We start from the raw sequence: 26,539 nt of genomic DNA, 5'->3' as shown, positions 1-26,539 counted from the left end.
AAATATGCCATTGGTATTTTAACAGGGATTGCATTCAATCTATAGATTGCTTTGGGTAGTTTAAACATTTTAATGATGTTAATTCTTCCAATCTATGAATATGGTATATGCTTCCACTTGTTTGTATCTTCCTCTATTTCTTTTTTCAAAGTCCTACAGTTTCTGAGTACAGATATTTTACCTCCTTGGTTAAGTTTATTCCTAGGTGTCTTAATTATTTTGTTGAAATGGTAAATGGGATTGTTTTTAGTTTCTCTTTCTAAGGGTTAATTATTGTTGTATAAAAATGCCATCAATTTCTGGATGTTAATTTTGTGTCCTGCTACTTTGCCGAATTCATTTATTAAATCTAGTTTTCTTTAGTTGAGTCTTTAGGGTTTTCTATGTACAATATCATGTCGTTTGCAAATAATGACAGTTTTACTTCCTCCTTTCCAATTTGGATGCCTTTTTTTTTTTTTTTTTTTTTTTTTTTTTTTTGCTCCTGGTCTGATCACTGTGGCTAGGACTTCCAGTACTACGTTGAATAAGTGTGGTGAAAGCAGACATCCCTGTCTTATTCCTAATATTAAAGGAAATGCTTTCAGTTTTTTTCCCATTAAGTATGATGTTGGCTGTAGGTTTGTCATTTAAGGCCTTTATTATGTTGAAGTATGATCCCTCTATTCCCACTTTGCTGAGTTTTTATCATAAATGGGTGTTGGATTTTGTTGGATGCTTTTCCTGTGTCTATTAATATGATTGTGTGATTTTTTAAAAATATGTTTTTATTGGTTTTCAGAGAGAGGGGAGAGGAGTGGGAGAGAGAGATAGAAACATCCATGAGAGAGAAACAGTGATCTGCTGCCTCTTGCATGTCCCCCACTGGAGATCAAGCCTGCAACTTGGGCATGTGCCCTGACCAGGAATCGAAACAACGACCTCTTGGGTGCATTGGTGGACACAACCACTGAGTCACATCAGCCGGGCAAGATTGTGTGATTTTTGTCCTTCATTTTGTTTATATGATTTATCATGTTTATTGATTGCAAATATGGAACCATGCTTGCTTCCCCAGAATAAATCCTACTTGGTCATGGTGTATGATCTTTTTAATGTATTGCTAGATCCAGTTTGCTAATATTTTGTTTAGGATTTTAGCATTTATGTTCATCAGGGATATTTGCTTGTAATGTTCTTTCTTGTTGTGTCTTTATATGGTTTTGGAATTAAGATAATGCTGACCTCATAAAAAGAGTTTGCAGTTCTTTTCTCCTCTTGAATTTTTAGGATAATTTGAGGAGGATTGGTGTTAATTCTTTGAATGTTTGGTAAAATTTACCTGTGAAACCATCAGTCCAGGACATTTTTGTTTCTGGAAAGTTTTTTATTACTGCTTCAATTTCATTAGTTGTAATTGACCTGTCAGGTTTTCTGATTCTGCCTGACTGCATTTGGAAGATGCTATATTTTCTAGGAATTTGTCCATTTCGCCCAGATTGTTCAGTTTGTTCACATTTAGATGTTCAAAGTATTTTCTTATAATCCCTTATATTTCTGTGATGTCAGTTGTTACTTCGCTTCTTTCTTTCTTTCTTCTTTTAACTTCACTTCTTTCATTTCTGATTTTATTTATTTGGGTCTTCTCTCTTTGTTTCTTGATAAGTTGGGAAAAGTTTCATCAATCTTGCTTATCTTTTCTAATAACCAGCTCTTGGTTTCATTGATGTTTTGTATTGTGTGTTTTTTTAAATTTCTGTGTCATTTATTTTTGTTCCGATGTTTGTTGTTCCCTTCCTTCTACTTTCTCTAGGCTTTTCTTGTTCTCTATAATTCTTTTAACTTAGAGTTAGACTGTTTATTTGAGACTTATCTTGTTACTTGGGGTAGGCCTGTAATGCTATGAATTTCCCTTGTAGAACTGCTTTTGCTGTGTTCTATGGATTTTGGGTTCTTCTATGTTCATTTTAATTATGTGTTTCCAGGACATTTTTATTTGTTCCTTGATGTCATTGGTAACCCATTCATTTTACAATAACATGCTAGTTAGCCTCCGTGAGTTGGAATTTTTATTTTGTTGTAGTTGATTTATAGTATCATGCCACTAAGATCCAAGATGATGCTTGTATGACATGGTGTTATTATTTATGAAGTCAGGGGAAATTTGGTAGAGTTTTTAAAGGCAATAAATAAAATAAGATTTGTTGTGATTTTTTAGCTTTCCAAAACATTCACTTGCAAGAAATTACTCATTGCTTGAGCATACAGAAAGGATGAGATTTCATTAAAGCCTGCTAACGGGAAAAGTTAAGCTTCTTTCTGGAGGAATAAATCAGTTTTACTCACCTTATTATTAGACACTTAATTCTGTGGACCTGATAGATACATAGAACATAGAGTTGAATTCAGGGGGTCAAAGGCATTAAGAGCTTGTGGGCCTCATGAGTGTTCAATTTCCTGCAGATTCATCTGAGGGACAGTTAAACCCATCTGTTGTGATTGGTGGTTGTGGCATATGGAAACACATTTCTTATTTAAGAATTGCCTTTTGAAAGGAAAATTTGTATATAGAAGAAAATGAAATACAAGGTTACTTTTAGCTGTCCAAAATAGAAATGTGACTAACCAAAAATAGTTCTAAAACAAATCTACTAAAAATTAGAACTTGATATCTATAAATCTTAAAGGTATATTTTGGAAAAGAGACATGGAAATCAATGCAGAAAGCTAAGGAGGAAAAATACATAGCTGTTGTTCTTAATATTGCCTATCAATATGATAATCACTTTATCTTAAAATATGTTCATTAGTTATCTTTATTATTTTTACTCTCTCTCTCTCTCTCTCTCTCTCTCTCTCTCTCTCTCTCTCTATATATATATATATATATATATACACACATATATATAAAATAGTTGCCATAGATACCAAGATGGTGGTTATTTCTGATGTTCATTCCTTTGTAGGGACCCATAGTCCCATCTGATGTCATTCTTCCTATCTGAAAGACTTATTACATTTTTGTTTGGAATACAAATCTGTTGGTGATTAATTTCTTGAGATTTTGTATGCCTAAGAAGTCTTCAATATCCCTTCATTTCTAAAAGATATTTTACTAGGTATAGAATTTTAGGTTGATAGTATTTTTCTTTGAGTATTTTAAAGATGCTACTCCTACATTGTTACTGATGAGAAGGATTGTCATTTTTTTATTTTATTTTATTTTATATATAATGCATTTTTTTAAAACATATTTTATTGATTTTTTACAGAGAGGAAGGGAGAGGGATAGAGAGTTAGAAACATCGGATGAGAGAGAAGCATTAATCAGCTGCCTCCTGCACACTCCCCACTGGGGATCTGCCCGCAACCAAGGTACATGCCGTTGACCGGAATCGAACCTGGAGCCCCTCAGTCTGCAGGCCAACGCTCTATCCACTGAGCCAAACCAGCTAGGGCTATAATGCACTTTTTTTGTATGACAGTAAGATTTTCTCTTTATCAATGGTTTTAAGCAATATGGTGTTACTTTTATGTTTCTTTTGGTAGATACATTGAGCTTCTTGAACATGTGGCTTTTTTTTTCATCAAGTTTGGAATATTTTCTGCCATATTTCCTCAAATATTTTTACTACCCTTCCTTTCTTTGTTTATATGTGTATATGTCAGGCCATTGAAATTGTCCTTCAGGTCAGTAATGTTCTTTTTACTATATTTTATCTTTGTGTTTTATTTTGGATAGTTATTTCTGGGGTCTGACAACACTAAAATTATTTTATATAAATTAATGTCATTGCTTTTTTACTTTATGCCATTTTAGTTAATGAAAGTTTTCATAGGAATGCCCTACTTTCAGAGAGTGGGGCTATAATACACAGTTTATCAACCTTAGAACTATTAACATTTGGAGGCTGGATAATTATTTGTATGCTATTAAATGTTTAAAATTATACCTGGCCCCTGTGTGCCAAATGTCAGTAGCATCCCCCAAATTGCGACAAATTGAAAATATCTCCAGATATTGCCAAATAGCTCCAGGATAGTAAAATTGTCCTCAGTTAAGAACCACTGCTCTAATCCGTTCTGGTAGTTTTCTTGTATGCAAGTCGTGGCTAAGGACTTGGCTAAGGACTCAGGGGGAACTTCCCACAGATCTTCAGAGCTCTGTCTCTGTACAGTTCTCTTCTCTCCCATACACTTCCCCGAGGACTTTAGCCTTTACCCTTTCTGGTTTCCCAGCTCTGTTTTCTCAACTGAGGGAGACCATTGGGTTCTGCCTGGGTTTCTTCTCCCCTCACCCCCAACACAGCCAGGAAACTCTCTAGGCAGTAAACTGGGGCAGTCATAGATTTCACATTTGTTTTCTTTCTTCTCAGTGATCATGAACCTTTGATGTCCAGTGTCTTTGAAAACCATTGTTGTATTATCCTTTTTTATTTTAAGTTTTCTCATCTGGGCCCCTGTTAACTTTGTCTTTGCCTTTATTCTCATTCTTGAATGGCACTTTTGCTGGATATATAATTCTTATTTTTTCTAAGCAGTTTGAAGGTATTTTAACAATCTTCTAGTTTCCATTGCTGCTGCTGATCAGGCTCAATTGGGTGTTTGTTTTCTGATTATCTTTTCTCTCTCTGATATTTTGAAAATCTTTTTGCATTTGGCATTCTGCAGCATATATACACTGAGTGGCCAGATTATTATAACCACCTGACGTTTGTAGGCAAACTAGCTATCATTTCGTGCTGAAGTTGCTAGAGGACCAGACCATTATAAATAGGGAAGCAGGTTGTTTACCACGACAGTAGAAGTGATCTTTTCTTCTGCAGAAATGAGTAAACAACACGATTTAACAGCCTTTGGACGTGGGATACATATATATACTGAGTGGCTAGATTATTATGACAACCCCATCAGTACTTCGTTGGGCAACCTTTTGCCTTCAATACTGCAGCGATTCTTCTTGGCTTTGACTCCACGAGATGTTGAAAGGTGATGTGAGGAATCTGACACCATGCCTGATGAATGGCACTGTCTAGTTCTGTGAGATTTGATGGTTGTGGAACCAGCTGCCTGATGGCTCTTTTAAGTTCATCCCACAAATGCTCATTTGGATTGAGATCTGGTGATTGTGGGGGCCACCTAAGCAAGGTAAAGTCTCCCTCGTGTTCTTGAAACCACTCCTGCACAATACGAGCACCATGGCATGGCGCATTGTCTTATTGGAAGAAGCCATCTCCACTGGGGTACGCCATCAACATGATAGTATGAACCTGATCAGCAACGATACTTAGGTATGTTGTGCTGTTCAGACGTTGTTCCACACGAATTAAAGGGCCCAAATCATGCCAGGAAAACATGCCCCAAACCATAACACTGCCCCCACCAGCTTGAAGGGTTGTACTCATGCATGTGGGGTGCCTGCTTTCATGCTGTTTCTGCCAAATTCTCACTCTGCCATCTGCATGATGCAACTGGAAACGTGATTCATTGGACGACATGACTTTTTTCCAATGCTCGACTGTACAATCCTTGTGTTCCTGTGTGAATTGGAGACGTTTTATCTTGGTAACTGCAGACAGCAATGATGTTCGAATAGGCCTTCAGCTTCCATATCCCATACGATGCAGTGTACGGCTAATTTGCCTACAAATGTCAGGTGGTCATAATAATCTGGCTACTCAGTGTGTGTGTGTGTGTGTGTGTGTGTGTGTGTGTGTGTGTGTATCCCACATTCAAAGACTGTTAAATCACCTTGTTTACCCATATCTTCAGAAAAAAATCACTTCTACTGTCATGGGGAATAACCTGCTTTCCTATTTATAATGGTCTGCCCTCTAGCAACTTCACGAAATTATAGCTAATTTGCCTACAAACGTCAGGTGATCATAATAATCTGGCCACTCAGTGTATATGGACTTCTTTTTATTTTTCCTGCTTTCTAAAGAATATATTGAGCTTCTTGAATATGCAGACTCTGACTCATTAATCTTCAAAAAGTTGCAACCATTATCTCTTTGGATATTTCATCTTCTTGATGCTGTTCATTCTTTCCTTAGAAACTCTGATTGGATACAAAAACCTCCAACCATAAGGAAAAATATGAATTAGGCTCATTAAAATTAGGATCCTTTGTTGATTGGAAAACACTAATAACAAAGTGAAAATGCAAGCTACCTAATGGTTAAATATATATGTACCACATGTGACCAACAAAGATTTGTATCCAGTATATTATAAAGAATTCTTACAAGTAAATAAGAAAAAGATGGTAGAGAAAAAGTGCAAGAATCTTGAACTGGCATCTCACAAAAGAAGATATTTAGATAGCCAGTTAGCCTGGAGATCAAATCACCCCTGGTATTGCCGACAATCAAGGCTTAACTACAACAAGACTGCGCACAAAGACCACTAGGGGGTGCACCAAGAAAAGATACAAAAATGCAGAGACAAAGAAACAGGACGCAAATGTCAGAAATGGAAGATATAGAGCTCAAAACCACACTTGTAAGGTCTCTCAAGAACTGTCTAGAAGCTGCCGATAAACTTAGTAAGGCCCTTGAAAAGACTGGTGAGACCGCCGATAAATGTAGTGAGATCCTCAAGAAATCTAATGAGACCCTCGATGTTGTGATAAAGAACCAACTAGAAATTAAGCATACACTGACTGAAATAAAGAATATTATACAGACACCCAACAGCAGACCAGAGGAGCGCAAGAATCCAGTCAAAGATTCGAAACGCGAAGAAGCAAAAAACACCCAACCGGAAAAGCAAAATGAAAAAAGAATCCAAAAATACGAAGATAGTGTAAGGAGCCTCTGGGACAGCTTCAAACGTACCAACATCAGAATTATAGGGGTGCCAGAAGATGAGAGAGAGCAAGATATTGAAAACCTATTTGAAGAAATAATGACAGAAAACTTCCCCTACCTGGTGAAAGAAATAGACTTACAAGTCTAGGAAGCCCAGAGAACCCCAAACAAAAGGAATCCAAAGAGGATCACACCAAGACACATCATAATTAAAATGCCAAGAGCAAAAGACAAAGAGAGAATCCTAAAAGCAGCAAGAGAAAGAAACCCAGTTACCTACAAGGGAATACCCATACGACTGTCAGCTGATTTCTCAACAGAAACTTTGCAGGCCAGGAGGGAGTGGCAAGAAATATTCAAAGTGATGAATACCAAGAACCTACAACCAAGATTACTTTATCCAGCAAAGCTATCATTCAGAACTGAAGGTCAGATAAAGAGCTTCACAGATAAGGAAAAGCTAAAGGAGTTCATCACCACCAAACCAGTATTATATGAAATGCTGAAAGGTATCCTTTAAGAAGAGGAAGAAGAAGAAAAAGGTAAAGATACAAATTTTGAACAACAAATATGCATCTATCAACAAGTGAATCTAAGAATCAAGTGAATAAATAATCTGGTGATCATAATAGAATCAGGGACATAGAAAGGGAATGGACTGACTATTCTTGAGGGGGAGAGGGGTGTGGGAGATGCGGGAAGAGACTGGACAAAAATCGTGCACCTATGGATGAGGACAGGGGGTGGGGAGTGAGGGCGGAGAGTGGGGTGGGAACTGGGAGGAGGGGAGTTATGGGGGGAAAAAAGAGGAACAAATGTAATAATCTGAACAATAAAGATTTAATTAAAAATTTTTAAGAAAAGAAGATATTTAACATACCCAATAGCCATAGGAATGTTTTCAATATCATTAGCTGTAAGAAAAATGAAATTTTAACCACAAAAAGATACCCCTGCACATTCATAATGGTCAAATTTAAGCTAATAATGTAAAATGTTAGGGGTTATGTGATGCAACTAGAACTGGCATAAGCTGTTGGTGGGGTTATAAAACTTTTATCTGCTAATTTTGAATATACTGATAACTCATGACCCAGATATTCCACTTTTGTTTTGTTTTTTGTTAATCCTTACCCCAGGATATTTTTTTTTCATTGATTCTTGTAGAGAGAATGGAAGAGAGGGGGAGAGACAGAGAGAAATATCAATGTGAGAGAGACACATTGATTGGTTGCCTCCCACATGCGCTGGGGTTTGAGCCTGCAACTGAAGTCCGTGCCTTTGACCAGAATTGAACCTATGACCCTTTAGTCTGAAGGCCAATGCTCTTATCTCTGAGCAAACCAGCTAGGGCCAGATATTCCACTCTTAAATATACTTAACCAAATTATGCATATAATTATGTACATATGTATCAAAAGACATGAAATATTTACAGCAGCATTATTTATGGTAGCCAAGAACTTCACAACCTAAATGTCCCTCAATAATGGGCATAATGCAGAAACTAGAGAAATATTCATATATTGTAATGCTACATAGCAATGAAAAGTGAATGCTGCTACCAGTACCAGTATAAATAAATCTCATCAACTTAATATCAGGGGGAAAGTGAATATGCATTTGTGCCTATTCATTTTATTTATGCAGTATTTATATAGAGGCAAAACTACCACCTTTGGTGTAATTAGGAAGGAGCATAAGTAGGGGTTTCTGGGGTCAGTTAATGTTGTATTTCCTGTTTGGGGGATATTTACATGGGAATATTCATTTTTGTAAATTCATGCTATGTGCTTATGAATTGTGTACTTTTCTGTGTATATATTATAGACAATAAAAGAGCTTAATTAAAAATAGACACCATTTCTTTGCCATCTTAGAGCTTTTATTTCAGTAGGTAGCAGATATTAAACATATGCATATAAAATGCATATATGGCTATGAATTATGAACATTTAGGAAGGCAAAGAAAAAGGTGCTATGAGATCAAGCTACTGAGGGGGATCTGCTTTTATATTGGACTAGAGGCCCGGTGCACAAATTTGTGCATGGGTGGGGTCCCTTGGCCTTGCCGGGAATCAGGGCCAGTTGGGCCCGGCCGGCTGGGTGCGGGGGGTGGCAGCGAAGGTTGGCCAGCCACGGGAGGTTGGCTGTGGGAGTGCACTGATCACCAGGTGGTAGCTCCTGCATCAAGTGTCTGCCCCCAAGTGGTCAGTGCGCATCATAGTGACCGGTCGTTCAGTCAACCTGTCATAACAGTCACTTAGGCTTTTATATATACTAGAGGCATGGTGCACGAAATTCGTGCACTGGGGGGTGGGGTTCCCTCAGCCAAGCCTGCACCCTCTCACAGTCTGGGAGCCCTCAGTGGATGTCCTACTGATGGCCACAGTCTGGCAGCAGAGGCTTGGAGCAGGTGTCCTGTGTGTGTGTGTGTGTGTGTCCCCAATGGGGGCCTGCCCCCAACCATGTCGGAGGCTCGGAGCAGGCACCCCATGTGTGTGTGTGTGTGTGTGTGTGTGTGTGTGTGTGTCTGTCTGTCTGCTGGAGGCCTGCCCCCAGCCACACAATGGAGGCTTGGAGCAGGCGCCCCTCTGTGTTAATCTCTCAGGCTTCTGCCCCTGCCTGCTTGTTGTTCTCTCCCTTGAGCTGTTGCCAGGGTGGGGTGCTGCCTGCGGGCCGTGCTTTCCTGCTCATGGATCACCACAGCGACCCGCAAGCAGGCCCTGCTGAGGGCTGCCTGTGGGTCACGCTTTCCTGCTCGCAAATCACCGCGGCTACCCAGGAGCAGGCCCTGCTGGGTGCTGCCTGCAGGCCGCAATTTTCTGCTCGTGGATCACCATGGGGAGCCGGGAGAAGGTCCTGCTTGGGGCTGCCTGCTCGAGGATTGCCACAGCGACCCGGGAGCAGGCCCTGCTGGGGGCTGCCTGCGGGCCACACTTTCCTGCTCGAGGGCTGCGGGAACTGCTCGTGGGTCACCGAGGCAATGCCTGCTGGGCTCACACTGCCAGGGTGACACCGCCATCATCCTGCCCCGCTGCTATGGCCACCACCATCTTTGTCGCGGAGTTATGGTTAATTTGCATATTATTCTTTTATTAGATAGGATAGACTAGAGGCCTGGTGCATGGAATCATGCACCAGTGGGGTCCCTCAGCCTGGCCTGTGCCCTCTTGCAATCTGGGACCCCTCAGGGGATGTCGGACTGCCGGTTTCAGCCTGATCCCCACAGGCCAGGATAAGGGACCCCACTGGTGCATGAATCCATGCACTGGGCCTTTGATATGCAAATAAGATCTTTGGTTAATCTCTTCCTGCCCTTCCCTCTCCCCCCTTCCCTCTAAGATTCATCAGTTTGTTCCATGTTTCCATGCCTGTGCGTTGAATGTCTGCCCCCTAGTGGTCAGTGTGAGTCATAGCTACCCATCAAACGGTTGCTTAGGCTTTTATATATATAGACTAGTGGCCCGGTGCACAAAATTTGTGCATGAGGAGTGTCCCTCAGCCCAGCCTGCACCCTCTCCAATCTGGGACTCCTCGGGGGATGTCCGACTGCCAGTTTAGGCCCGATCCCTCTGGGGCCTAAACCGGCAGTCGGACATCCCTCTCACAATCCGAGACTGCTGGCTCCTAACCATTCACCTGCCTGCCTGACCGCCCCTAGCCACTCTGCCTGCCGGCCTGCTTGCCCCTAACTTCCCTCCCCAGCCAGCCTGATCACCCCCCACTGCCCTCCCCTGCCAGCCTGATCGTCCTAACCTCCTCTGCCTCAGCCCCACCACCATGGCTTTGTCCAGAAGGATGTCCAGAAGGTCTCCCAGAAGGCCTCCCAGTCTAATTAGCATATTAGCCCTTTATTAGTATAGATGTTTTGGCCAAGTCCCTATGAGAAAGAGTTATTTAAGCTCTGTGAGGAAAGTGGTATAAGGTAAGGTTGGAGATTAGGACATACTTGATCTTTATCCCAAGATCAGTGGGTAGTTTTTTAGAAGTTATTAGCAGGCCCATTATGTGATTTGATCTAAGTTTTAAAGTAATTACTCTGTAAATCATGGATTTGAAAATGAGCCAAAGGTGAATGCAGTTGGACTGTTTAGAGCAGCCGTGGGCAAACTACGGCCCGCGGGCCGGATCCAGTCCATTTGAAATGAATAAAACTAAAAAAAAAAAAAAAGACCATACCCTTTTATGTAATGATGTTTACTTTGAATTTATATTAGTTCACAAAAACACTCCATCTATGCTTTTGTTCCGGCCCTCCGGTCCAGTTTAAGAACCCATTGTGGCCCTCGAGTCAAAAAGTTTGCCCACCCCTGGTTTAGAGGCTATTGCAATGCTCCAGGTAAGAGTGATGACATCAGTGATCTAGCCAGGTCTGCCAAGTTTTCATGTAAAAAATACCTGCTGTTTCTGTTCGGTTTTGACATTGGAGCATGACAATGGCCATCAAAAAAACATAAATAAATGAGCATGGCTGTGCTCCAGCCAGATTTATTTATAGAATCAGGTGGCATAGTTCACCACCCTTTGGTCTAGAGCAGTGGTTCTCAACCTTCTGGCCCTTTAAATACGGTTCCTCATGTTGTGACCCAACCATAAAATTATTTTCGTTGCTACTTCATAACTGTAATGTTGCTGCTGTTATGAATTGTAATGTAAATATCTGATATGCAGGATGGCCTTAGGTGACCCCTGTGAAAGGGTCATTTGACTGCCAAAGGGGTCTCGACCCACAGGTTGAGAACCACTGGTCTAGAAAGAAGATAACAAATGTTAGCATATATTTTGAAAGTAGATTTAACTGGATATGATTGGACATTGGAAGTGTAGATGAGAGATTTCAACATTAATTTCTAGGGTTCTTGCTGGAGAAATTTATGGATTCTGGCATTTGCTGATTAGGGAACAAGTTAGTTAAAAATCTAGGTCCAGTCACCTAAAATAGTGAGTAGTGATATGTCAGGGTTCCAGTGTTTTCCTCATCTTTGGTCTATAAGGACAATATGACGATGTTTTGTGGAGTTTTTACCACCATGACAATCATGAATAGAAATACTTACATTTTATTCTTTTATACATATACCAGAGGCCCGGTGCATGAAATTCATGCATGAGGGGTTGTCCCTTTAGCCCAGCCTGCACCCTCTCCAATCTGGGACCCCTCGGGGGATGTCTGACTGCAGACATCCCCCTGGGATTGGGCCTAAACTGGCAGTTGGACATTCCTCTCACAGTCCTGGACCACAGGCTCCTAATCGCTCACCTGCCTGCCTGCCTGGCCGCCCCCAACTGCCCCCTCCTGGCCTGCCTGTTCACTCCTAACTGCCCCCCTGCCAGCCTGGTCACCCCTTACTGCCACCCCTGCCGGTCTGGTCACCCCCAACTGCTCCCCTCTGCTGGCCTGGTCTCCCCCAGCTCTCCCCCCCTGCTGGCATGGTCGCCCCCAACTGTCCCCCCTGCAAGCCTGGTCGCCCCACACAGCCTGCTGTTCAGTCGTTTGGTCGTCCCTCACTAACCCCCCTGCTGACCTGGTCGTAGGCAGCCATCTTGTAAGGGTGTGAGGGTTAATTTGCATATTACCTCTTTATTATATAGGACTAGTCATTTATTATACTAAGAGTTAAAAAGTGAGAAAACAAAAATGTAAAAGCTAATCAATTGTATTGATCAGTTCTTTTGTGTTTTCTGCTAATAGTAGGAAAGAAATAGTATATATTTGTCTCAGGCTCATGTTGTTTCCTTGACAATATATCTATAGACTCATTTTCTCCCTCCTTTCAAAAGTAACACACCCCCACCTCTTTTCCTAACTGCTGTTCTTATAAGGACGAACCAGAGAATATACAGATTAAAAGATATTTTGTGCTGATTCTTATCATACATGAATGTCATTGGTGATAGAGTGGTAGCTAAATGGAGCTGCCTTCTGTTGTTTTTCATACTTCCTTTTTCTAAGAGGCTCCTTTTCAAGTAGTTGCCTTATTACCATTGTTATATCAAAATTATAACATCAATTAGATTTTCTTTTTTTAATATATTTTTTATTGATTAAGATATTACATATGTGTCCTTGTCCCCACGTTACCCTCTACCCCCCATCCCCCCCAGCTCATGCCCTCACCCCCCCCCCCCGTTGTCCATGTCCATTGATTAGGCCTATATGCTTGCATATAAGTCCTTTGGTTGATCTTTCCCCCTTACCCTCACCCTCCCCTACCTTCCCTCCAAGGCCCGACAGTCCAATCAATGCCTCTCCGTCTCTGGATCAGTCCTTGTTCATCAGTTTATGTTGTTACTTATATTCCACAAATGAGTGAGATCCTGTGGTATTTATCCGCTCTCCAGTTCCATCCATGCTGTGGCAAATGGTAAGAGTTCCTTTTTCTTCTTCCTCTTCTTAAAGAATACCTTTCAGCATTTCATATACTGCTGGTTTGGTGGTGATGAACTCCTTTAGCTTTTTCTTATCCGTGAAGCTCTTTATCTGACCTTCTATTCTGAATGATAGCTTTGCTGGATAAAGTAATCTTGGTTGCAGGTTCTTGCTATTCATCACTTTGAATATTTCTTGCCACTCCCTTCTGGCCTGCATGGTTTCTGTTGAGAAATCAGCTGACAGTCGTATGGGTACTCCCTTGTAGGTAACTGACTGTCTTTCTCTTGCTGCTTTTAAGATTCTCTCTTTGTCTTTTGCTCTTGGCATTTTAATTATGATGTGCCTTGGTGTGGTCCTCGTTGGGTTCCTTTTGTTTGGGGTTCTCTGCGCTTCCTGGACTTGTAAGTCCATTTCTTTCACCAGGTAGGGGAAGTTTTCTGTCATTATTTCTTCAAAAAGGTTTGCAATATATTGCCCTCTCTCTCCTTCTGGTACCCCTATAATTCTGATGTTGGTACGCTTGAAGTTGTCCCAGAGGTTCCTTACACTATCTTCATATTTTTGGAATCTCTTTTCTTTTTTCTTTTTCGGTTGGGTATTTTTTGTTTCTTTGTATTTCAAATCTTTGACTTGATTCTTGGGATCCTCTTGTCTGCTGTTGGATCTCTGTAAATTATTCTTTATTTCAGTCAGTGTATGCTTAATTTCTAGTTGGTCCTTTTTCATGTCCTCCATGGTCTCACTATACTTATTGAGGGATTCTTTAAATTTATCGGCGGTTTCCATAAAATTCTTGAAAAACCTTATAAACGTGGCCTTGAACTCTATATCCAATCATTGGCTTTCCTCCATTTCTGCCATTTGTGACCTGTTTCTTTGTCTCCGCATTTTGGCTGCTTCCCTGTGTTGATAGAGTGGCCCTGCGCGCCAGGTGTCCTGTAGGGCCCAGTGGCTCAGCCTCCCCAGTTACCTGGGGTGGACACCCTTGGTGCACTCTTGGTGCCTTGGTTGTTGTAGGATCACTGGAAGGAATTGAACTCCAGGCCAATTGGCTGTGAGAATCAGCTGTGTCTAAAGTGGGAGAACTTCTGTGCTGAAGACACCCTTCTGGGGCAAGACTTGCTTCAGTGGGGCTTTGGTGCTCACTGAGTCTGCTCCCTGAGTGTGTCCCTTATGGATCTGAGGAGTTGCAATCTGGATGGTCCCCCTCTGACCACTGGGTACAGTGGCTCCTGGATCTAAGGAGGTGCTAATTCAGCCTCTGCCTGAGGCCACACAGCAGGAGCCACGAAGAGGCTCAGCTGTGAAGCAATGCAAGCCGCTGCGGGGCCTTGGGCCTTCTCTTGGAAGTTCCGGGTCTGCCTGGCTCGGCTGCAGTTAGGTACATTCACATGCAAAAGCCTCTGCCGCAGCCTGGGTGGGGCGGGGTCTCAGGGAATCAAAGGGCGGATCAAGGAGCTATGGCTGATTCTCCGCCCGGAGTCGCGCGTCTCAGCGACCCGCTAATTGCTGCAAGCACCTCTGAGGGAAAGCCGCCTTCAAGTTCGCCCGCTGCCGGACAGACCAGCTTCTCCCCGTATGAGTCCTGGGTCCCCAGAGACTTCCCGGAACTGGAGTTCAGAGCAGTCGGGAGCTTGTGATTCAAAAAGACAGCCGCGTCCTCAGGTGCCACCCCCTTTCCTCACGCGTGCGCGCGCGCGCCGCCATACCTCTGCACTTGTACCTCTGCACTTCACCTCCGCAGCTCCTCTGGCTCTCAGTGTGCTTTTCTTTCCTTCTAGTTGTAGAATTTACACTCAGCCAGCCTTCCTGTTGTTCTGGAGGATGTCTGCTCTGTCCTTTGCGGTAATTTTCAATTGTTGTGGGAGGCGGCAATTTCCCGGTGTTTACCTATGCCGCCATCTTCAATTAGATTTTCTTTATACTTTTATGAGTTTGGGGTTTTGTATTTGATTAATTTTTTTCATTTAAATTCTTTATTGTTGAAAGTATCACATATGTCTTCTTTTTTCCCACATTGACCTCTCCCTGGCTGCTCCCACCCCGCAAAATATGCCCTCATCCCCCTACTGTCTGTGTCCATTGGTTATGCTTATATGCATGCATACAAGTCATTTGGTTGATCTCTTACCATGCCCCCCCACCCTACCCTGTCTTCCCTCTGAGGTTTCATGGTCTGTTTGATGTTTCTATATCTCTATATTTTTGTTCATCAGTTTACATTGTTCATTATATTCCACAAATGAATGAGATCATGTGATACTTATCCTTCTCTGACTGGATTATTTCGCTTAGCATAATGCTCTCCAGGTCCATCCATACTGTTGCAAATGAAGTTCTTTCTTTTTCACAGCAGCATAGTATTCCGTTGTGTAGATGTACCATAGGTTTTTAATCCACTCATCTGCTGATGGGCACTTAAGCTGTTTCCAGTCTTAGCTATTATAAATTGTGCTGCTATGAACATAGGGGTGCATATATTCTATTCCAAGAACTCAGAAACACCAATCAGATTGTTCTTTATCAATCTTTGTCATTGATAGGCTTTGCTCTCTGTGCATGACACTGTGGCTCAGAAGAAGTATGATCCAGTATTGCCTCCTATGCCCGATGATATTGATGATGAGGAAGACTCAGTAAAAATAATCCGTCTGGTCAAAAATAGAGAACCCCTGGTAAGTTTTGATCTACTTATTGTGCCCAGATATGAGTAGATATCATGGTAAAGCCAAATCTGATGAGGACATTCCAAAAATTCCTCTCTTTAAAATACACTTCCTCTGTGTCCTAAACTTTCAAATAAATGGAACATTTATGTCTAAAGAATATATATGATTTAGAAAAATGAAGGCAAATGAAATGGCATTTTATTGGTTATAAGTAGCAATAATTTTAAAATGTGAATTGTTGACATTTATAAAAGAAAGCATATGCACCAGTCACAGATGATTTGAGATTAAATGGTGCAACTAAGAATAATTGCTTATGGCTTTTCTAGGAAGCTAATTTTATTTATTTATTTATTTATTTATTTATTTATTTATTTATTGTAATATTTTTTAAAATTAATTTCTGAGAGGAAGGGCAAGTGAGAGAAAGATAGAAACATAAATATTGAGAGAGAATCATTGATCAGCTGCCTCCCACACACCCCCTGCTGGGTATCAAGCCCATAACCCTGGCATGTGCCCTGACCGTGAATTGAACTGTGACCTCCTGGTTCATCAGTCAACTCTCAACCACTGAGCCACACAGGCATGGCTAATAAAAGGGTTCAAATGGGGAGATTATTCTAGATTAGCTAGTGGGCTCAATCTAATCACAAGTGTTGTAACTAAAGTGAAAGAAGGAGGCACAAGGGCCAGAGTAACAGGAGGAGAGGTGATGATGGAAACAGAGGTTGGAGTGATGTGGCATTGAGCCACAGAATTCTAGAAGCTTCTAGTAAATGGAACAAGCAAGGACCGGATTTTATCCTACATCTGCCAAAGAAATGTAGCCCTGCTGACACTTTGATTTTAGCCCCTTCATACCCATTTTGGCCTTCCTACTTCCAAATTGTCAGGTAGCAAATTTGTGTTGTGTAAGTCATTAAATCTGTGGTCATTTCTTATAGCAATAATAGGAAATAAATATGCAGTGTATCCATGTACACTAATAAAAAACAAAGATGCTAATTGACCATACCTTTGCTATGCCCATCAGCCAATCAGAAGAGTATGCAAATTAACCCAACAAAGATAGCTGTTAGATTTGCATACTGCAGGCAGGGCGGGACAGCGCCATCCGCCGCCTGCCCTGCAGCCATCCAGCCCTCCCGTGTGGGACCCGGGGCGGCCAGGCAGGACAGCAGCGGAGATGGGAGGAAGCCAAGCAGCAGAGATGGGAGGGAGCCAGGCAGCGGAGACGGGAGGAATCGAGGCGGTGGAGAAGCTTCGCTCCGGACTCAGGAAGCCCTATTCTTGCAGGAATAGGGCTGAGGAAGCCCTATTCTTGCGGGAATCTTCCTGCAACAGGCCTCTATATATTTATAAATCTACAGTCAAAAGAAAAAATAAATTTCATTACCTAGCACTTGATTTTAAATGTTGTTTATTCTAATTAAGATATTTCTATTTTCTTAAAGCAAATAGCAGTTGATAAGATAATAGTTGCTTAGAACTATGTTAAGTACTTTACATACATTATATTTAATTCTCATAGTTGGTATGAGGATCATAGTTTTTCTTTTTACAAACCAGGAAACTAATGTTGAGAGAAATGAAGCAACTTACCTAAGTATGAGAGTTAATGAGTGTAGAACCAAGATCCAAACTTGACTTTCTGTTTTTAAATACTAGTTTGTTTTTTTATCCTTGTTTTTTTTTAATACTCACATGAGAATATGTTTTAATTGATTTTTAGAGGAAGGGAAGGAAAAGAGAGAGAGAAAAATCAGTGTGAAAGAAACATTGATTGGTCGCCTCTCATAAGCACCCTGACCAGGGATCTGATCTATGACCTAGTTATGTGCCCTGGTGGGGAATCGAACCCGAAACATTTTGGTGTATGGGACGACACCCCTCCCAACTAAGCCACCCCACCAGGCTCTAGTTTTTTCTTCTATACCATGTTGTGTCTTTGCACTTTTCCCTTTTGGTTCTTTTTTCTCTTCTTTTTTTTTTGGCTTAAGGGTAACTTTGGTATACTGATAAATGCATTGGACATTCCTACTCAGAAAAATGTACAGATAAGTTTTCATATTATGTCAAGGGATTTATTGAGCCCCTGAATCTCATCCATGGATACCCTAAAGTACCATGCCTTCTGATAAAATAAGATCTTCAACATGTTTATCAAAGAAATTCGGCATGTACTGCATCAAAATTTCACAAAAGGTTTAACTGGAGTTACTATGAGTTAGTTTATATTCATAAAAGTTGAATGACATATATAAAATAATCTAAAGCTGTGTTTTCATAGTTTGTTACTAAACATTTATTTAGCTAATAAGCATGTAACAACTAAAATAATTTGACCTAAACTTTGAGGTAGTGATTATGCATCTAATACCCTCTTCCATGATAGCTTATATAATACAAGTTATATAAGATAGTGGCAAGAGTGACATGTTAGATTTGATAGGACCTGTGGATGCAAAGGGCAAGAGGAGAGAGGAAGTCAACAGTAGCATAGGAGGTTTTTATTTAGGTGACTAGAAGTATTATACATTCAATTAGCAAGAATAAAAGAAAATACATGGGAATATAAGTGACTAATTCCCTTATGATTGTACTGAGCCTATGGGGCTATGCAGGTGATAACAAAAGGTTAGATATTTAGGAAAGGGAACCAGGGAAATTTCTTTAAAAATAGTGTCGAATTGATGTTATTTAAAAACTGAATATTTATCTTTAGCATGAGAATGTTTTCCAGGTTTGTAATATTTGTGTATTTGGGGGATATTATAAGCATCTCTCAAAATTGTTCAGTTTCTTAGTAGTATATTATGGTATAACTAGAGGCCAAGTGCATGAATTTGTGCACCAGTGGGGTCCCTTGGCCTAGCCTGCGGGATCAGGCCAAAACTGCCTCTCCGACATCCCCTGAGGGGTCCCAGATTGTGAGAGGGCTCAGGTCAGGCCAAGGGACCCCACTGGTGCATGATCGGAGCTGGAGAGGGGCTGCAGGAGGGCTCCAGGGTGTGTCTGGCCTGTCTCACTCAGTCCCGATCAGCCGGACCTCAGCAGCAAGCTAACCTACCAGTCAGAGCATCTGCCCCCTGGTGGTCAGTGCACATCATAGCAACTGATTGACCAATCAACTGTCTTCCCCCTGGTGGTCAGTGCACATCATAGTGAGTGGTTGAGTAGCCTTAGCATATCATTAGCATATTACGCTTTGATTGGTTGAAAGGACCACCGGACACTTAGCATATTAGGCTTTTATTATATAAGATTTGGCAAGTTTGTAATGTACTTAATAGGATTTTCCTCTCTGCTTCCCCACAAATGGGCAAGGAGAGAGAAGCCAAAGTAAAATATAATTCTTTCAAGTGTATGTAGGGTCAGTATACTTTGGCAAATGATTCAAGAGAAAAGGCCATATGCTTTAGCAGCCAAGGGTTAGATTATCCATGTTAAGAATGTAATTTTGTTTATTCGACCCTGGTGTAATGTGGTAAAATGAATACCAAGCTTGCAATAGGTGACCTAAGTGAGTGTTATAGGGTGTCACTTATTTTCCATATATCCTTACAGCAGCAAGTTATTTAACAACTCTGTCTCAGATTCCTTATCAGAAAGTATACCTCTTTGAGAGCGTTTTAAATATTATATGAGATATAATGTATTTGAAATGCTTTATATGTTCTTGTGCATTATGTGTTAGATAAACGGCCCATCAAACAATAAGGTAGAGGCTAGATGGCAACTATTTAAGCACAGCATGATTTTCTAGAAGGGGCAGTGAGCAAAGATCATGTAGGCATTTGTCAATGGAAAGGGAAAAGGGTGCTAATTCTAGGGGAGGGATGGATAAAAGAATTGAGAGAAGGGGTGAAAACAATAACCAGGATATAAGGGGCAGAGCTATCCTCCCTCCCTTGTGAGTTCGGAGCAGCTTATGTTTGTTACATCCAGAAGATTTTTAGACAAGCTTAAGAAAATGAAATTCTATTAGTTGGTAGGTGGATTTCATCCTAAATTTTCAGCATTTCTTGCATGGGTTGTCTTCTTGGTTCTTTTAGAATAGTGGTTCTCAAACTCTGGTATTATAAGAATTACCTGAGGCACTTACTTAAAAATGCAGACTTCTGGGCCTCTACTGCAAATGGTCTACATTAGTAGGTTTTGGGCAAGGCCTGGTAATCTAGATTTTAAAAGTTGTCTAAGAGGTTTTTGATGCAAATATTTGGTAGACCATACTTTGAAAATTCCTACTTCAAAAGATTAACTTGAAATCAACTGTGCTACCAGCTTAAAAAGGTCTTACAATATTGGCAGTGTTACAGGAGATGAAATTTTTATTCAAGGAGATCATGATAGCCTAGTCCTCTTTGCATTCCTCTTTTATAAACCATTTTATAGTAATAGCAACAAATATCTAACCAGAATTTATTCTTCTCAATCTAACCTAAAGTTCTCTATACTCATATTTTGTCAAAATCACACCAAATAAATTAAAAATAACTATATAAGAAAATGTTTTAAAACATTAGATTCAATTTTAATTCATTTTGCATTTGCGAATATGCCTTAGGACTTTTAACTTTTGTACAGTATTATAGTCAGTGAGCTTTATTCTTATGCATGTTGCATTAAGAATACATCAGAGAATTATGATATAGCAGTTTGGAAAGCAAAATGGAAATAGTTATCTTCAGAAGTAAAGAGATCGTAAAGAAGATAAGTTGAGTGCTAACTAGTGTCATGTAGAAAGTGGGAGATTATTCCTCAGGTTCATAGTTTACCATCCAAGGAAGGGGAGAATCAGCGGATAGCAAATGTATTCTATTTTAGGGTACATATCTATAACAAAGTAACCCTTAAATACTGGAGTGCTCTTTTTATTTACACATTCTGGAAGTGATTCATACAACATCTGTATGCTAGTGACTCCCAGGGCTATTTCTCTTCCAGATGTTTATTCTAATCTTTAAATTTGTATGTCCACCTGCCTACTTGATCTCCATTTAGATGTCTAGTAGACATCTCAGTCTTCACATGTTCCAAAGTAAAATGGTCTTTGTCTACAAATGTGTTCCATCCATAGGGTTCCCCCTCTCAGTTGATGACAATCCCATCTTTCCAGTTGCTCAGCCAAAAATCATAGAGTCAATCTTTGATACCTCTCTCTCTCTCTCTCTCTCTCTCTCTCTCTCTCTCTCTCTCTTCCCATTTCTAATCCATTTGGGAAATCCTTTTGGCTCTATCAATAATATATCTAGTCTACCTTTCATTATCTCTGCTCCTGCCAATCAGATCAAAGCTCCCCTCCTCTTTCCCTTGGATTACAGTAACAGCCTCCTATTTGTTTCCTTGCTTTAGCCCTTGCCATCCTTCATTCTTATTTTTTTTAATTTTTAAATCATTTTTTATTTTTCAATTACAGTTGACATACATTATTATGTTAGTTTCAGGTGTAGACCCCAGTGATTAGATACTACATAACTTACTAATTGATCATCCCACTAAATCTTGCACCCATCTGACACTGTACATAGTTATTAAATTATTGACTATATTCCTGATCCTGTACTTGACATCCTCATGACTATTCTGTAACAACCAATTTGTACTTTTTTTTTTATGGTTGAGTCATAGTCAATTTTCTATGTTCACCACCTCTTTATTGATGGACACTTAGATTGCTTCCATATCTTGCCTATTGCAAATAATGCTGCAATGAACATATGGATGATAAATATGTACTTATTGCCATTTCATTATTCATATTTTGATCATTTTTTCTTCTACTTCTTAAATAAAACCCTTTAACATTTTTTGTAATACTGGTTTGGTTGTGTCTGAAAAGCTATTTATTTGTCTTTTGATTCTCAATGATAGCTTTGCTGGGTAGAGTAATCTTAGTTGTAAGTCTTTGCTTTTCATCACTTTGACTATTTCTTGCCAATTCTTTCTGACGTGCAAAGTTTCTGTTGAGAAATCAACTGACATTCTAATGGGAGCTCCTTGTAGGTAACTGACTCCTTTTTTCTTGCTGTTTTTAAGATTCTCTTTTTCTTTTTAACCTTTTGCATTTTTGTTTATTTGTTTGTTTTCTAAATATATTTTTATTGATTTCAGAGAGGAAGGAAGAGTGAGAGTGAGATAGAAGCATCAATGATGAGAGAGAATTATTGACTGGCTACCTCTGCACACTCTCTACTGGGGATCCAGTCTGAAACCTGAGCAAGTGCCCTGATAGGGAATTGAACCATGACCTCCTAATTCATAGATCCATGTTCAACCACTGAGCCACACTGGCAGGGCACCTTTTGCATTTTAATTATGATGTATCTTGGTGTAGACCTCTTTGGGTTCATCTTTCCTGGAACTCTGTGTTTCCTGGACTTGTATATCTTTTTCCTTCACCAGGTTAGGGAAATTTTCTTGCTTTCTCTTGCTTCTCCTTCCAGCACTCCAATGATGCAAATATTAGTACACTTGAAGTTGTCCAAGAGGCTCCTTACACTGTTCTCATGTTTTTTATTCTCTTTTTTTCATTTTGCTGTTCTGATTTGGTGTTTTTTGCTTCCTTATTTTCCAAATCTGATTTGATTCTTGGCTTCATCTACTGTACTGTTGATTCACTGTAAATTATTCTTTTCTTTCTTTTTTTTGTTGTTGTTATTTCTTACTCAAAGATATGTTTTCATTGATTTTTTTGAGAGAGAGAAGGAAGAGGGAGAGAGAGAGAAAAAACAACAACACATTGATGTGAGAGAGAAATACTGATCAGCTGCTTCCCTTACATGCAATGACTCTGGATCAAACCCACAACCTATGTATGTATCCTGACTGGAATTGAACGCATGACCCTTTGATGCATGGAACAACACTCTAACTTACTGAGCAACACAGGCCAGGGCCCTGTAAATTATTCTTCATTTCAGTTATTATATCTTTCATTTCTGACTGGTCCTTTTTTATGCTGTTGAGGTTCTCCTAATAACCAGTGTTTTGAACTCTGTGTCTAGTAGATTGCTTATCTCCATTTTGCTCAATTCTTTTTCTGGAGTTTTGTTCTGTTCTTTCACTTGGGACAATTTTTTATGTCCCCCAGGTTTGGTAGATTGGCTTAATATAGTAGGTGTTCTATAGGATCCAGTGGCATAGCCTCCCCGATCACCCAAGCTGGGCACTGGAGGTATACCCCACTCTGTGTAGGCTGTGTACACCCTCCTATAATAGTTGAGCCTTGATTTCTATTGGCACATCAGTGGGAGGGATTTATCTCCAGGCTGATCAGCTGCAAGGACTGGCTGTGACCACAGATCTCTGACCATCATGGAGGATCAGCTGTGCAGGGGGCCACCTCACAGAGCAGCACTTATTTTAGCAGGACTCTAGTGCCCACTGAGTCTGCTCCTTGAATGTGTATCTTGTGAAGGTTGTTGAATGGTGATGTTTCAACATGGTGTGAAGTTATTCACCGGATGCACTGGCTCTTGGGCCTCCCAGGAGGGTCAGGCCATTGTCAGCCACTGCCTGTGTTCTGCCTGGGTGTACCCAACTTGAGCTGCAAAGTGATGGGTGCTGCTTGTGCTGGGCTTGAAGATGCCCAGGATAGCCAAGTTGTGAACGAAGGCTGGTTTCTGCTAGTGCCAGGCCTGGGGATACTTAGCAAGAGGTAAGGGGCATACTAAGGCCAGATGCTGTTTGTTTAGAGGATTTTAGGAAAGTCTGAAGCATGAGCCAAGACAGGCAATTCCTATGGAAAAGCCACTAGAAAGGGCTTGGGTGGGCCCACAGGTTGGGTGGGGCAGGGCCTCAAGGAATCATAAATGTGGGGCAGTGTGAGTCAGGTTGGTCGGGACTCAGATATGGAGACTGTGGGCTCTGTGGGGGAAAGTCTAATCAAAAGAACTATGGCCTCTGCCAGTACTTCTGTCTGGGAGAAAGCTGCTCCCCCAACTCTTGGCCTGATGCTGGACAATTCAGTTCCTCTCTGTGTGTCAGGTGCCTTTCAAGTTGCTACCCCAGCACTGGAGCTCAGGGAAGTGAGTCTAAATAAGTTTGTGCATGGGTCCTTTAAGAGGAACTACCTGGGACTCCAGCAGCCCTGTTTCTCCGCCTCAATCCCCTCTGGTTTTGACAGCCAGAAGTATGGAAATTTCTCTTCCTGGCACTGGAACCCAGGGCTGGGGGTCCTGCTGTGGCATTAAGCCCCCCTACCCCCTTGCTCCTCAGGGGTGACCTCTGCTGCCAAGATATCCCTCCCAGTTTTATATACCACACATGAGTGTGGGAGCAGCCCATTCTGTCTCTGCCCCTCCTACTAGTCTCATGTGACTCAGTTCCCTAGTTGTAGGACTTCCATTCATCCAGATTTCAGGCAGTTCTGAATGATGGTTATTCTGTAGTTTAATTGTAATTTTTATGTGGTTGTGGGAGGATTCTAGTACCACATTTACCTGCCCTGCGATCTTGACCAGAAGTATTCCTTCACTCTCTTAACATAGTAGGTGGAGTGATCCTTTCATATTGCAGCACCCCTGCAATTCAGAGCCTCGCATATTGTCTCTTTCATTCATAGTAAATTCTAGAGTCCTCACAATGACCTACAAAGTTCTACATGATCTGGCTGTCTGTTACCTTCTGACCTCACCTCCTACTGCTTCTTCCCTTTTTCTTTACTCCAGCCACACTGGCTTCTTTGCTTTATTTTAAACATGTATTTCATAGCCACCACAGTACTTTTGCCCTGGCTGTATCTTCAATTCTTTCTCTTCAGCCAACTCCATCTTCTTTCATTCTTTCTTTACACAAATGTCATCTTCCCAGTGAGGCCTGTGTTTTTTCATCATGTTCCCTCTACTCGCCTGGCACTCTCTTACCCTTCCAAACCCCACCCATCCCTGTAGTGTTTACCACCTTCTAACATACTATCCTATATAATAATCCTATATAATAAAAGGCTAATACGCAAATTGACTGAACAGTGGAACAACTGGCACTGACAACCAAGGGGCAGACGCTCGACGCAGGAGCTGCCCCCTAGTGGTCAGTGCACTCTCACAGGGGGAGCACCGCTCAGCCAGAAGTCCTGAGCTGGGCTCACAGCTGGCGAGTGCAATGGAGGTGGCGGGAGCCTCTCCCGCCTCTGGCTGTGCTAAGGATGTCTCACTGCTGACTTACACCTGCTCCCAGTAAGCCAGCATTCAGACATCCCCCGAGGTCTCCCAGACTGCAAGAGGGTACAGGCCAGGCTGAGGGACTCCCCCCCAACCCCAAGTGTACGAATTTCGTGCACCAGACCTCTAGTATAATATAATTATCTCATGTTTTTATTGTCTGTCTTTTCTGTTAGAGCAGATTTAATCTCCATGACAGGGCAGAAATTTTTGTGTGTTTTTTTCACCATTGTATTACAAGCTCTTAGAACAGAGCCTGGCACATAGTAGGGTCTCAGTAAACACTTACAAATTTCATTGAATCACAAAATAAGTCAAAGTGATGACTAGCATTAGGCACAATGAATTGGATGGCCCTATACTGAAAAACAGCATAAACTATAGTGGAGAAAAATCTGTCCTAGTTGTAGTTCTGTGTCACAAACCACACCAAAATTTGAGGCTAAAACAATAATTTATTATTAGCTTTCACAGTTTTGGAGGTTGGCAGGCTCAGCTGAGCACATACAGTTAAACTGATGCCTGTAATAGGAAGGAAGTTGGGGGCTGGTCAGGTATCTCTTTTTCCAGGTGTCATTTCCACTAGTCTATCTTGGACTTCCTCACAGGATAGCAGTAGTCATGATTTTTCACATGGTGGCTGGCATAAGTCAAGTGGCAGCTTCAAGTCTTCTTGTAGCTTTAGAAGCCTCTGAGTCATTTTCACCATTTGATATGGGAATATCACATACACATACAAAGAGGGAAGGAATTGATGACCTCCATCTTGAAAAGATCTCATCTGTAAATTAAGGATAAGTAATATTAGATAAGTAGACTAGCCTCTTAGGCATACTTTGGTGGGAAAGTTCGAGATACATTATTAAGGGAAATGAAAGTTGATCTAACCAAATTCATTATTTATATTAAGAATATTACATTTCCAGTTACCTCGGTTACATGTTAACTGTTTATAAGCAGAAAATACCAGTAATTAGCGAGTCTAAGATTTATGACCATAGAGAGATACTCATTCAAGTCTTTGGTTTGAATGCATGAATAGGTGATGAAAAATGCCACAAAATCATTCTACACTTAATTTTTGATTTTTTACTATTATGAGATATGTATCTAATAGCTAGCATATATAAAATATACTTATTATAAATGGATTTCTAATTTTGCTTACCTATCTGTTTTTAGTGATATAAATGTGTTTATTGACACACCTGAGAAAAATTCACCTTTCTTCTTTGGGGTCAGTTCTGTCACCACCAATGTAAATCTTTTTTTGCCCTGTGATGCAGTGCAGAATGGCATTTCTAAGCTGGTTGCCAGTTTCTTGGAAAGGAAAATCATAAAAGGTGTTTAAAGTAACCATTTGTGCCTAGTGTTCTTACAAAGCAACATTCAGTTAATCTGCTTCTGAACATCCAAAAATGAAGAATTTCTGGATTCTTTTTAAAATTGTGTCCTAATCTTATGCCAAAATGTTAGTTCTGTTTGTACTAGGGACAATCCTAGTTCATAAAAACCCTGGACTAACAGTTCTTTTCT

The 26,539-nt window shown here is 40.8% G+C and overlaps 1 protein-coding gene across 10 annotated transcripts in view; it reads left to right on the top strand.

Annotated features, from left to right (window-relative positions):
* Nucleotides 1-26,539, top strand: part of MPP7 (membrane palmitoylated protein 7) — a 323,210-nt gene that overhangs the window by 197,560 nt on the left and 99,111 nt on the right. For 9 of the 10 annotated variants that reach the window (XM_036352096.1, XM_036352125.1, XM_036352115.1 and 6 more), the window contains one exon: nt 15,711-15,842. The exons of the other annotated variant lie outside the window; for it this stretch is intronic. In XM_036352096.1, the coding sequence (XP_036207989.1) occupies nt 15,711-15,842 (132 nt within the window). The remainder of the gene's footprint in view (nt 1-15,710; nt 15,843-26,539) is intronic. 10 annotated transcript variants of the gene reach the window in all.

This window comes from Myotis myotis, unplaced genomic scaffold, assembly GCF_014108235.1.
Source record: "Myotis myotis isolate mMyoMyo1 unplaced genomic scaffold, mMyoMyo1.p scaffold_m19_p_1, whole genome shotgun sequence".
NCBI classification, from domain to species: Eukaryota; Metazoa; Chordata; class Mammalia; order Chiroptera; family Vespertilionidae; genus Myotis; species Myotis myotis.
Note: the sequence above shows the minus strand (reverse complement) of the source record. Positions and strands in the feature narration are given on the sequence as shown.